The following is a 13,042-nucleotide window of genomic DNA, read 5'->3' on the forward strand; positions in this document are numbered from 1 at the left end:
AAATTGTGCGTGAAACTGGACAAGACAAGGAAAGAGACTCATGAGATTAAGATTGGATTAAGATTTCAATTCATTCACTTCGATTTCTAATACTGATGCTACCCTGATGGCCATCTGCAACCCACAATGGTCTTCTTCTTGGCATGTGTGCCACCGGCAATCATTCACACATACACAAACAGTCTACTCCTAACATTGGAGAATAAGAAATGCTCATTTTATAATTAATATGGTCATCCGCTCTCCACGACAGCTAAGTTCTCTTGACACACATGCCAACAGTATCCAATCACTCATGCAAAAATGTTCATCTTCTATTCTTAATATTGGAGAATGAGATAAGATCATTTTATAATAAATACGTAAACATTAATATGAACTTTCCTTTGGCCTACTTTTATTGGCTAAACAACTGCAATCATGAGGTAAGGCACAAAATGCAGTAAATTCTTTCTTTGCATGATCAGTTTAGATTTGAAGTTGACTTTTATACGTAGCTACAGACAACAATATGGGTATTCATTATAATCTTCATTCGCAGCCTTGCTAAAACAGGACTCATTGCTGCCTCAACAAAAAATGTCTGAGCTGGTGAAATAGATATCTTATCGACTGGAACAACGGAATATAGATTAATTACTCAAGTATAAATATGCTAATTTCTTCCTCAACAATAACTTCTGTTAAAAAGGTATGCTATATTGGCAATGCAATTTAAAAGAATGTTGTGTTATTTCTATATTGCTATATACGAGTTCAATTCTTTTTAAATATAGAAAGTACTTATAAAACTATAAAATGTACAACTTTCTCATTAAACCAATTGACAAATTTTTGGCATATGTATTTGTATGATTAGATCAATTTACTTGTAAATTGGTTGCCAGCAGAGGAAAATGTGTTGTTATTTGCATAATATTTCATAAACTCCTCATTTTACAGTCGTCCCTTAAAGCTTAAAGACAATTAAAATGAGAGAGAAGATTTCCATCTTTTCGATCTCCAGGCCAATTCTATGGGATGTCATCATACTACATGGATTCATTAATATTTTTGTCAGTATGAAAATCTTATTGATACTTCGGGTATATTTTTCCAGTTCTGCAATTTAACATCATGCATAAAGGGTCTTTGACCAATAACTATAATTACTTTTTTTTTAGGGATTCTACCTGTAAGTATTTAAATGGTTATTCCTGTCAGTAATTATCTAAAGTAGAGGTATTTCAATGGGTCTACGGACTAAGCAGTTGCAGTACCTAGTTCCACAAAACAGGAGATTACTGTAACACCCTCCCGTATCTTGGTAATTTATGTTTCTGTTGCCTATTCTTCATAACACGTTTCATTATTAATGATCTTAAGATATCTTCCCAGGAAGAAGAATTTTTTCAAAAAAGTTCCAATCTTTAGACCAGGTTAATATAAATTAAAATTAGATACATGGAGATTAAAAGGAAATCCAGTAAATTCAATTGATACCGCATCTTGCATGAAGCCCTAAGTCAAATGAAATTCATGCATTAGGTTAGCAGTGTAATGTCATCAGGGGCATCCAACCCTAAAGTAGTCCCAAGTTTCTGTCAGTTCTGTTATTTTACGTACGTAGCTGCTTCCATTTAAGAGGGCATACCTTCATTTTCTGTTACTGCCATGAGCTAGTGTAATGTTAGTAACATGATACCATAGCAGTGACGGAAACATTAGGAGGAAGCAACATATGCCAAGTGTGGATACTTTTGTGTGTTTTGTGCATTTTGAGAAAGAGTTCAACTTCTACATTCCACATTATTGCCATGAGCTTTGTCCACTTAAATACGTCAAAGTTGATTTTCAATATAAATCATAAGCTTGAGGAAAAAATGATTGCATATGGATTATGGACATAAATGAAAAAGTAGTTAATGTTTACATGTTTTAATTGTATATAAATATACAGACAAGTATAAAGGTACCACACTTGAATGTGAGTAGCTCTCAAGAAATTATTTTTGGAAATTCTTCAGTCCCTCTCGTTTACATCATGCACATAAAATCAATTACTCCCCATTATGACTTACAGAAAAAAGATAACAATGTAGTCAAGGGATGTCATTCCATTGCTTGAATTATAAATTAGAATACTTTGGCATGTTTATAAAGGAAAACCATTCCAGGGAACCAGACTAATGATAACCTGAATACTGTAACAGTGCTAAGAATAAGATTAACATAAATATTTTTCTTGAAGATAACTATTTTAAATATTAACAAAATCACTATAATCATGGCTCATACAAATCAACATTCTTAACAACATCTATGTTAGATAATCTAACAATATTAAGTCTTGGTTCAACTACAAGAGTACAGATTCATTCCCATATTAACAGAATTGAAAATGTAATTACAGTATAACCACAAAACGATTTCATGGAATGAAGTATATCATTACAGCACTTGTATATCTTTAACTTAAATAAGCAAGTCAATGCTCAAACAATATACTGCTCAAACTTAACGTCGGCTTCATGATGTTTCGTGAGTGTATCATGACACCTTTGGTATTTTGTGCTTTATAGTGTACTGTATGCTATTAGGTTACCAGTTCTGTTGAATACAGTAGCATAAATATTTCATTCATAACAAACAAAATATTAACAATTTTATGTAAATTAATATAACACAGTGAAAAAACTAAATCAATGTTAACAACTTGTACAACATAATTAGCAATAATTAATGTTTGGCCAACCCACAGTTCTCTTGTCACAATGTGTATGGTTAGGACCAATGCAATTAATGGGGAAACAGGTTATATTAAAAATGACATCTGAAAGTTAATCCTGGTAGAGAAAGTTGTAATTAATTGGTGATGCCTTAATTGGACGGTATTTTGGTGCCTTCAAATGAACTTCATTGGTATTTTGTCATAACAATCAGCACGCACATTTGAAATGATGCTCAGCAATCCTTATCCCACTTGCAAGTCTGCATATTTTTCTCATATTATGTTGATTTCTTGTTAGGTACTGAATAATTAATAAATTTTCCATTCATAATTCCCAGCATTAGACATAGAGACTGCACATAGTAGTTAAGGGTAACATGGTACCTACCAAAAGCCTTGCATGGTGTTAATGTACAGTCATGTCAATTGAAAACATTTTCAGATCAAAGGGTTTTTTTGATAATAGCTAAACAAATTAGAATCATTATCAAATTTAAAGAAGTTAGCTATTATACATAAGATAACCCAGATAAAATTGGGTCACAAACATTACAAATTCACAAAAAATGTTCTCATAATTACTGAGTGAGATTTCTGTCTAAAATATTAAATTAGGGTATGCATGTACTTGATAATTCAAAAGCAGTTTCAAAACTTAAAAAAGGAGTATCATTTATTAACAGCCTCAGCCCCGGCTTCGCGCCAATTTATATTTGGTTTCAACCTACCTATTGAAGAGTTTCTCTTATTAGGCATTTTGGTTAACAGAAAACCCTGGTAATTCAACATTCCCAGAGGTGGGTGAAAATTTAATACCCAAGTGTGTCAGGTATGAAATTCAATTACGATAGCCTGAGGATGGTCAACATGTAAGACTAGGATGTACCAGAGAGCAACTGATCCATCTACTCTGTATTGTCATCTTCTCAGTGAAATAGAACTTACCCTCACTTTTTATAAGGATTTGTCTTAGTTTCCATAATACCGACTACCTAGAATTTATTTTCACCCAAAAATTGAGCTCTGACCTTTGAAAACCAACACATGAGTAGACCACTGTGGCGTTGGGTAAACAAATCACTCATAGTTACTCCCTTCCAATGATTGCTTATCTCATTCTACCACTCATTCTCCTTTCCTTCCTCTCCAAAATCATACTACTGGCCTTTTCCACTTGCATTGGAACTATCAATCATAGATATGCAGAGTAACTATAACTTTTATTCATGGACAAAGTTCTTAATGAAAAAATTGATAAATGTTAGAATAATTGTAAGCCTATGTATTGTGTATCAGTACCCGTGTATCTTAGGCAAATCATCTCATGAACTTTTTTTAGACGTGAATATGGTCCAAATTTCATATAGTCATTAATTCAATGCCTTTACAGTTTAGCCAGCCTTAAATTACTACATACCAGAGCTGAAATTCCCTCCTGATTCCACGATAACTCCATTACTGCTAAATTTCCTGATATTATGCTATGTGCATCAGCCTTTGACTTTCCTAGAAATTGGTAAACATTTCCAGGATATCTCAGTTACTCCTAATTGTGACTGAACTGAACCTCTTTTGTCAAGAAAATCAAGCATCTACTATACAAACATTCAGTTTCTTCATGAATTTTGGATCCACTTTACGCATGTTGAGTGGTGAATAGTTATCATAACTGAGTATTACTTCATTAAAAATGTAAGGCTAACAGCTCTGGCCAGAGAGGTGCATACATGTATAAGCTTATTTGAAAAAAATGTCATACTAAAAGAATCCGGCATGATGGTGAAAATAACAACTGAATAATATAAACACAAACAATAATTTTCATCATCTCAACTTCTGATGGTACTGTGAGAAAATAATATCAAACATAGATCATGTTGATAACAATCAGTAAGTGGATTTCACATTTTTTTATTTCCTCATTGACTTTAATTCATTCATCAATTGATCAGCACCTATCCAGCTCAAATCATTCAATGAATGGAGGGGAACCAAAGAGTCTCGCTATATCAAAATTTTATTAGTGATTTTGCTCTTTGATAAGCATTTTCAGAAACTCATCCCATAATTGCAATTTCAGAACTTCATTTCTCTCCACTGTCCAAGAACATGAGAAATTCCAATAGATAATTGATCTCAATACGTTAATGATTATCAACTGCTTTGATTATAGACAGATCAAGAAAATAGGTTTTAATACTTGTTGTCAGTGACATAACCTGGAGGGTTCTAAGGTCCAGGCATAGAAATTAACCTTTTTTGATGTAAAAAATCATCATTCTCAACTTGATGCTAACCAGTCGCAAAGAAATATCTATGAGGCATTACAACATCTAATTTCAGAATTAATACTAGACTTCCTTCAATATCACCTCAACAGTAGCCAAAGGGAAAGATTACCTAGATTAAATGATGACCACACCGCTGCCTGATTTGCCCATGGTACTGGTTCACAGTGAAAAATACAGCAGGTATATTTGTGTTAATTTTTCACTTAAACTCCTAGATAGGAAAGTGAAGCAAGATTGGACAGGATAGCATCTTACCTGCATTGAAATATTTTCCAAGTTATAACTAATTATTCTGAAAAAATCTATTCACTTTAAAAGGAATGATCATGAAATCAAATGTTGCTTTCCATTCTTTTTTCTGAAAAAAATACAAATTTAATCATTAGTTGTAAAATCTACCATATGAAATTGATAGCTCCACATTTTTGTAATTTTGATTTTAATGGAGGTTTGGGAATGCCTTCATGCCAAAGATTGGTAACAAAGCCAATTCTCGGTAACATTTTCAGGGCCATTCAAATATCATGCTTTTGCACTGAACTTCAGTTATGGAGATATTAGTCTTCGACAGTAATTGGACTAGGCGTATCGGGGCAGTAAATAGACTTCACCAATTTTTATCTGGAAAATGCCACTTTTGGTATGCTGAGATATCATTAAAAAATTCATATGAGACTGCCTACTAATGAAATGTAATTTTGAGGAAAAAATCCATAAAAGCCTAATGATTGAATCAATAGAGAAAATCTTGCAGTGTCTGACTGTATAATTCACTGAAATAATTACACTCTTAAGAATAGAAACCTAAAGCAGTAAGTATTCACTTGTTGGATTCTGAAAAAAGACTATCATGGAGCCAAAACGTAGTCACATTTATGAATGCAACTGAGAAACCTATATGAAGGGTAATTAGTTATATCTTAATATCTTTATGAGCCACTCCATCCATATGAGAAACCTATTTGCCATGGCAGCACACAAATAATTTTGACAATGCAGAGCCATGACTTATCCTCAAGATGATGCATTTTTCTCCAATATAACTTTTCTCAGAAAAGTTTTTTACCATAATGTTCTCCAGAGGTTAACTCTTGGTCTTGCATCAGCAAATGCTGAAATATCATAATCTACAGACAGTCACTGTCTTTTAACATATCAGTGCAATGCAATGAATGCTACTCTTACATATATATCTGTTGTGTTATAGTGATTCCTGTAAATTTATTTGTCTTAGCCCCATGATTTCTTTATTCCTGGTACTCACCAAGAAGCCAAAGTTATCAATAGGAAATGCACCCTTTTCACCACTATTCACTAGCAGAGTTCTTCTGATGCTTCTTAACACAGTGCATTTGGGGCATTGCTGGCATTTACTTAAGCACAATTAGTCAATATGAAAATGTGCATAAGATAGAGAAGCTTTTGCAATAAGTTGGTTAATCACAACTCAAAATACCCAGCGTTCTGGATGACATTGTTTTTTTCCCTCCTGTCATGTTTGAAAGAAAATTATGTAATATAAGTAGCCATTCATAATCTTTCAATATGAAAAATATGTTAGCAAACTTGCTCAGTTCAGAAAAGTGACTGCTTTGCAAAAATGAAATGTCAAACACACTAAAAGCAATTGAGTTCTGCACAGTGAGCAATTCATTTTGTGAGACTTCCCCAATTGGACAGGATACTGGAGATCAGTGGGTAAAGTAGGCCATTTCAAGGTAATTTAAACAGATAAATTATACATATTCACTAATCATTGTGTGACATCGTACAAAAAGGTTTCATTTCAGCCAAAATTCTGTACCTAGGCAGCATTTCATCTACAACCAAAATGCAGCCTTTTTAATGCACAGCCTGTAAGAAAATAATGAGCTGTATGCAGAGTCCTTTTGCTTCCTACATAAATGTGTGCAGCCCTTTCTAAATTAGAATTGGAATGCTCAGGGGCATGTAATATAATGATATGTATTATTATTATTCACTTCAGACGCTGTGTAACATTGGCTAATGCTACAGCAAAAGCCTGGAGTGCAGAGAATGGATACTGGAAGTCAAGAGTGTAGGCATTTCCATCAATTCGTCCAAACTGCATCACCTGAATAAACAGAAAAGTTATTTTAGAATATAAGCACCTGAATGCAGTCATTGGTGACAAAATAGCTAGAAAAGAGAATTGTAAAGGCATACCTTCCTTAGAGGAATTTCACACAAAGTAAAATCATCATCCAGGCTTCTGAAAATCACTTTTAGTGTTTATTTAAAAACATTATCTATTTCAGAAAACTGTGAATGATCTTTTCAAACTGGTACCAATAGTAAAAGGCATACCTATTGCTAAATCCCTATATTTTCAGTTGGCTGTATAAAAGGCTGGTCTTTGAGAAAAGAGAATAAGAGTAGGATTTGAAGGATTGTGAAATGTGGGTGTGGAGAAGAATGGAAAAAATAAAATGGATGGAAAGGAAAACAAATGAGGAAGTACCAAGAATGATCGGGAAGGAGAGAGGGTTGTTGGAAGAAATATAAAATGGGCAAGACAAGTGGATGCCAGGCATTTTGATTGACAATGGAATGTTTAAGACTGTGATAGAGGGGAGAATGTAAGGCCGGTAAGATATGGGGAGGGAAAGAATAAACATTTTAATTGGTTGAAAGGAACCAGAAAGTATGTACAATTAAAAAATGGCTTATTGTGGTGTAGAGTGTCATGCTCTCCTGTGCTAGCAGAAGCTTAGTAATGAAGTTATGTTTGGTCTATGCCCATACAAAACCAACCATTACTGAAAGATTACCTTTCATAAAATAATAATATACAAGACACTCCTTTGAATGAAAAATGGCTTCAACATATAAGAAGGAAATGTTGGTGATCAAAAGCCCATAGTTTTACGCATGAAATGTCACTACCAAATGGGTTAGTGTCAACAAAAGTGACTGTCAAGTTCTGGAGATGTGTACTTACAGTGTGTATTGAAGTTGTTATAATGAAAATTCTCAACTTAATCCCCCTTTCATTATTTTACATTAGGGACTTAGCAATGGATAGTAGACAGATGGCAGAAGTTAAATCCTTCCCTGCAAAGTCGTTCCCCACAGCAAGATTGTTAACCTTATGAGAAGATCTATCTCAGAAAAATGTAGACTCTAATTTTCATTTTTACTTCAGTCAACCAGCAACCATAATTATTTAAAATAAAAATTATAAAGCCAGTATTTCAACCTTTTACATATTAAATAAACAATAAATTTATTAAAATGAGTGGACTCTGGTCAAAGAAAGAAATAAAATAGCATAATCAAAAATACCACATTTTTCCCATCGATAACGCGCACCCAATGTATAACGCGCACCTTAAGCATAACGCGCACCCAGAACTGGGTAGTTTGTACCGTATTTTCCCATCGATGACGCGCACTTTATGTATAACGCGCACCCAATGTATAACGCGCACCCAGAACTGGGTAGTTTGCACCGTATTTTCCCATCGATAACGCGCACCCAATGTACAACGCGCACCTTATGCATACCGCGCACACAGAACTTTGTAGTTTGTACCGTATTTTCCCATCGATAACGCGCACGTTATGTATAACGCGCACCTAATGTATACGGCGCACTTTATGTATAACGCGCACCTAATGTATGTGTGTATATATATATATATGTATATATATATATGTATATATATGTATATATATGTATATATATATATATATATATATATATATATGTATATATATATATATATATATATATATATATATATATATATATATATATATATATATAGAACAATAAATTGAGGCGGGCAACAAATAAGGCAAAAGAATCATGGTGGAAGACGCAGTGCGAGGATATGGAAAGTCTCCAGAGGAAGGGTGAAATCGGTGCGCTGTACAGCAAAGTTAAATCGTTATCGGGAAGTAAGAAAGGAAGAGCTATGCTAATAGTTAGAGATAAGGCGGGTAAGGTAATAGTTGACGCAGGAAAGATCCAAGAGAGATGGAAGGAGTATATAGAAGAACTGTATAGTAAAGAACTCAGACCAACACAGTTAGACATTGAAAAAGAAAATGACGTAGAGGAAGACAGCTTAGGTCCAGGCATACTAGACAATGAGATAGAAAGGGCATTAAGGGAGATGAAACTAAATAAGGCCGTGGGGGTAGATAACATTCCCGTGGAACTTTTAAAATGCTTAGGAAAATGTGGAAGGAAGAGGCTATATGGGCTGATCCGAAGCATTTATGAGGAGGGAATCTGGCCGGAAGACTTTGTGAGAGCAGTTTTAGTTCCGATTCCGAAAAAGGTAAAGGCCACGTCATGTGAAGACTATAGGACAATTAGTTTGACATCCCACGCAGCTAAAGTTGTTCTCAGGATCATAAACAAAAGGATAGAGAGTAGGGCAAATGATTACTTAGGGGATGATCAGTTTGGGTTTAGGAAGGGGAGAGGTACGCGTGATGCCATTGCAGTAATGAGATTATTAATCGAGAGGAATATAGAACACAACCAGGAGGTATTTGCCTGTTTCGTAGATTTCGAAAAAGCGTTTGATAGAGTGAATTGGGAAAAACTAATGAGTATTCTGCAGAAAATAGGAATAGATTGGAGGGAAAGGAGGCTAATCCGCAACCTGTACATGTCTCAGACTGCTCAGGTGCGGGTGGGAAACGGGGAGTCAGGATGGGCAGTGTTAGGAAGGGGTGTAAGGCAGGGTTGCCCATTATCACCGTTGCTGTTCAACCTGTATGCAGAGGAAATGATCAAAGAGGCATGGGAAGAACTCGAGGTAGGAATGAAAGTGGGCGGGGAATTCGTAAAATCAGTTAGGTTTGCTGATGACCAAGCTTTAGTTTGTCAGTCAGCCAAGGGGCTGCAAGCATTGCTGAGTGAATTGGAAATTCAGTGCGACAGGTATGGGATGAGAATCAACATTAATAAAACAAAGGTTATGCGATTTTCTAGGAAGAAAAAGGGCAAGCTTAACATTAAAATAGGAGGGCAAAAACTAGAGCAGGTAGAACAGTTTACGTATCTCGGTAGTGTTTTGGACCAACACGGTCAAAGTAGTAGGGACGTAAGGAGAAGAATTGCGCTAGGCAAAGAGGCTTTCACAAGGAGGAGGGAGTTGATGATGGGGACTTTGAGTAAGGATGTTAAGAAAAGACTCGTAAAAACTTTGATATGGAGCGTAGCTATGTACGGAGCGGAAACGTGGTCATTGAAGCAGGAGGATAGACGGAGACTGGAGGCTTTTGAAATGTGGGTGTGGAGAAGAATGGAGAAGGTGAAATGGACAGAGAAGAAAACAAATGAGGAAGTACTTGGTATGGTGGGCGAAGAGAGGGGTTTGTTGGGAGCAATCCTATGGAGGCAGGAAAAGTGGATGAAGGGGGTGTTGACCGGCAGTGGGATGTTGAAGACTGTGATAGAGGGTAGAATGTTGGGCAAAAGAGGAAAGGGAAGGAACAGGATAGGGATGTTGGACGGGATGAAGGGCAGAAGAAAGTACTCAGAGATGAAGAGGGACCTGGTGTAGAGTAGAATTTAGGGTTGTGTTATGTTAGTAGTCACAAAATATTTGTTTGGTAGTTGTGTCCATCGAAAAACCTACCTTAACCGGTAGATTACCTTAAAAAAAAAAAAAAAAAAATATATATATATATATATATATATATATATATATATATATATACATATATATATATATATATATATATATATATATATATATATATATATATATATATATATATATATATATATATATTAAAAATTATATATAGTGTGTATAAAAACACATCTATATCGGATGTGTGCGTGTGTGTAAAAATACGTCTATGTTTGGATTTTTTCAATTTTCATTACACAACGCACATCGTCATTTTTTCGACCAGCTGAGCATTTTTATATAGATAAGGCACACGTTATCGATGAGAAAATGCGGTACTTTTAAATGTACACATGTTCCAGTTCTAGTCATAGTCCCATCTCTTTCTTGCCTATAATTTGTACAAAATGACAACCATATATGAGCTGAACAATAGTATAATTTCAAAAACTGTGATGTTACAATATGCTTAGGAATTTGCAAAAGGTTTTCCTTGACCAATGCAGGGAAAATATATTACTATGTACTATTTCTATTCCATAAATTTACACAATGCCAATATTTCAAATTATCATGAAACACATATATACAGGGTCCATGCAATAAGTATCGGGACTGGTTCCATAAATTAAAATTTATTGCAGTTATCATTACAGTTAATTAATAATCTTCAAAATACATTCCTCCTGCATCGATACACTTAGTTCGGTGCCTCTGCCATTCGTCAAAAGCCCGCTGGAAGTCGGTTTCCGGAATACTGTTGACTGCTGTTACTTTGTTGTTGCCACTTGAACAGCCTCGATGGAGTCGAAACAATATCCTTTGAGCTCCTTTAGAGCTATCCTTTGAGGTAATAAAGTTTACGAGAAAGTCTTCATCTTCCTGGATGCAGTCCAAAATTTCTTGCAAAATTTCCACCCGTGACAGGTTTTGTTCCTTGCTCAAGACTTTCGGCACCAGCTTCATGCACACTTTCCTCGTCGCAAGATCCTATGTTACAATGGTGTGAACAGTTCTGACTAAGAAGCAGGTCTCCTCACTGATAAGGAAGATGGTTAAACGCCTGTCAAAGTCCCAAACTTTTTTCACTTTGGCCACCTAAGCATCGGTTCGGTCTTCGGTGAGCTCCCGGCCTTCCTTAGACATTTTGTGCCACTCAAAAACTCTTGTGCTGCTTAAGGCATCATCCCCATAAGCCTGTTTAATATGTTCAAGGGTCTTTTTCCGAGTTTAACGCAAAACTTCTCAGCATAGCGTTGCTCGAAGGTGCACTCCATGCTGGCACAATGACACGAAAAACAATCACACATCACAAAAATCCACCTCCTATCTCAATGCATGCCCAGAGGCAACTGAACTAAAGTGCACCTGAGTGGTGGGGGACCCCTCTAACGAGCTGACTGATTGGATCCCCATCCTGTTGAGGCTACAGCAAACCTGTCACGATACTTATTGTACGGACCCTGTATGTCAAAATCCATATCATTTTGTGGCAATTTTCAAGGTCTCTATCAATAATTTTATCATATAAATAAATGTAAAATGATGATTACTAATAGTAGTGGTTGTGCTATTAGGGGAGGTGACCAACAGCTGAGGTAATCTGAACCATTTTGGATACCCGAGTAATTTGTTAGAGATAAGATTTTCAGGTAATAGTGGAAGAATGGAGAGAAATCTGGTTTCAGCAGTAGTCTACCTTAACAATATGTTTCCACGATTTAACATCCCATCCAATGGATAGCATTTTCCACAAGGCATCCAAGTAGGGATGCTCCTGAAAAATTTTCCATCACTGGGATTTGAACCCAGGCCATGAGGGTGAGCCAGTTTACTGGCCACTACATCAACTTGATCCAAATGATGATTCTCTATAAAATGGCATGTTTTACAGCAAGGTATCCCTCCCTGAATTTGAAATAGTATTCCAGCATGTTAAAATAAAACTGGCCAGAGGACGCAAACATTTTCATAAAAAAAATTAACTGCAACACATTTTCTTTCCAACTCACTTGCTTTCCTCGAAATTCAATTTGGAAATTTTTAGCAGATTCCTGGGTCACTCTCCCACCAAAATCCAGTTGGTAAACCTGACTGTTCTCATTCCACATAGGAGCCTTGTTATGCATAACAAATTCCCTCCTATGACACACAGGAGGAGCTATATCACCATTTTCACCTTTGAATTTCCCTCTCTTGAGCTGTGAAAGGAAAGAAAGAAATATATTTCATTTTATTGTTATACATTTTATTCTTTGATTATTTTTATTTCAACACAAATTACACAAAACAAAAAAGATCAAAATTGGTATGTGTGGATAATATGTTGTCAGCTGTTGAATTAGTGGCAGGAGAGATTCAACAAATCAGTTATAATCACGTTGAATATCTGAAGGTGAACACAAAACAATAAATAAGGTAAT

General features: G+C 35.4%; 1 protein-coding gene across 2 annotated transcripts in view; it reads right to left on the reverse strand.

Annotated features, from left to right (window-relative positions):
* Positions 1-1,901: 1,901 nt before the first annotated feature.
* Tusp (WD40 superfamily protein Tusp) overlaps positions 1,902-13,042 on the reverse strand; it is a 221,630-nt gene continuing 210,489 nt past the window's right edge. For both annotated transcript variants that reach the window (XM_071584214.1, XM_071584213.1), the window contains exons 16-17: positions 12,632-12,820; positions 1,902-7,096 (exon numbers count right to left, since the gene is read on the reverse strand). In XM_071584214.1, coding sequence (XP_071440315.1) covers positions 6,980-7,096; positions 12,632-12,820 — 306 coding nt within the window. In that variant the 3' untranslated portion in view covers positions 1,902-6,979. The remainder of the gene's footprint in view (positions 7,097-12,631; positions 12,821-13,042) is intronic.

The sequence above is a fragment of the Hetaerina americana genome, unplaced genomic scaffold (genome assembly GCF_022747635.1).
Source record: "Hetaerina americana unplaced genomic scaffold, ioHetAmer1.1.p SCAF_17, whole genome shotgun sequence".
NCBI classification, from domain to species: domain Eukaryota; kingdom Metazoa; phylum Arthropoda; class Insecta; order Odonata; family Calopterygidae; genus Hetaerina; species Hetaerina americana.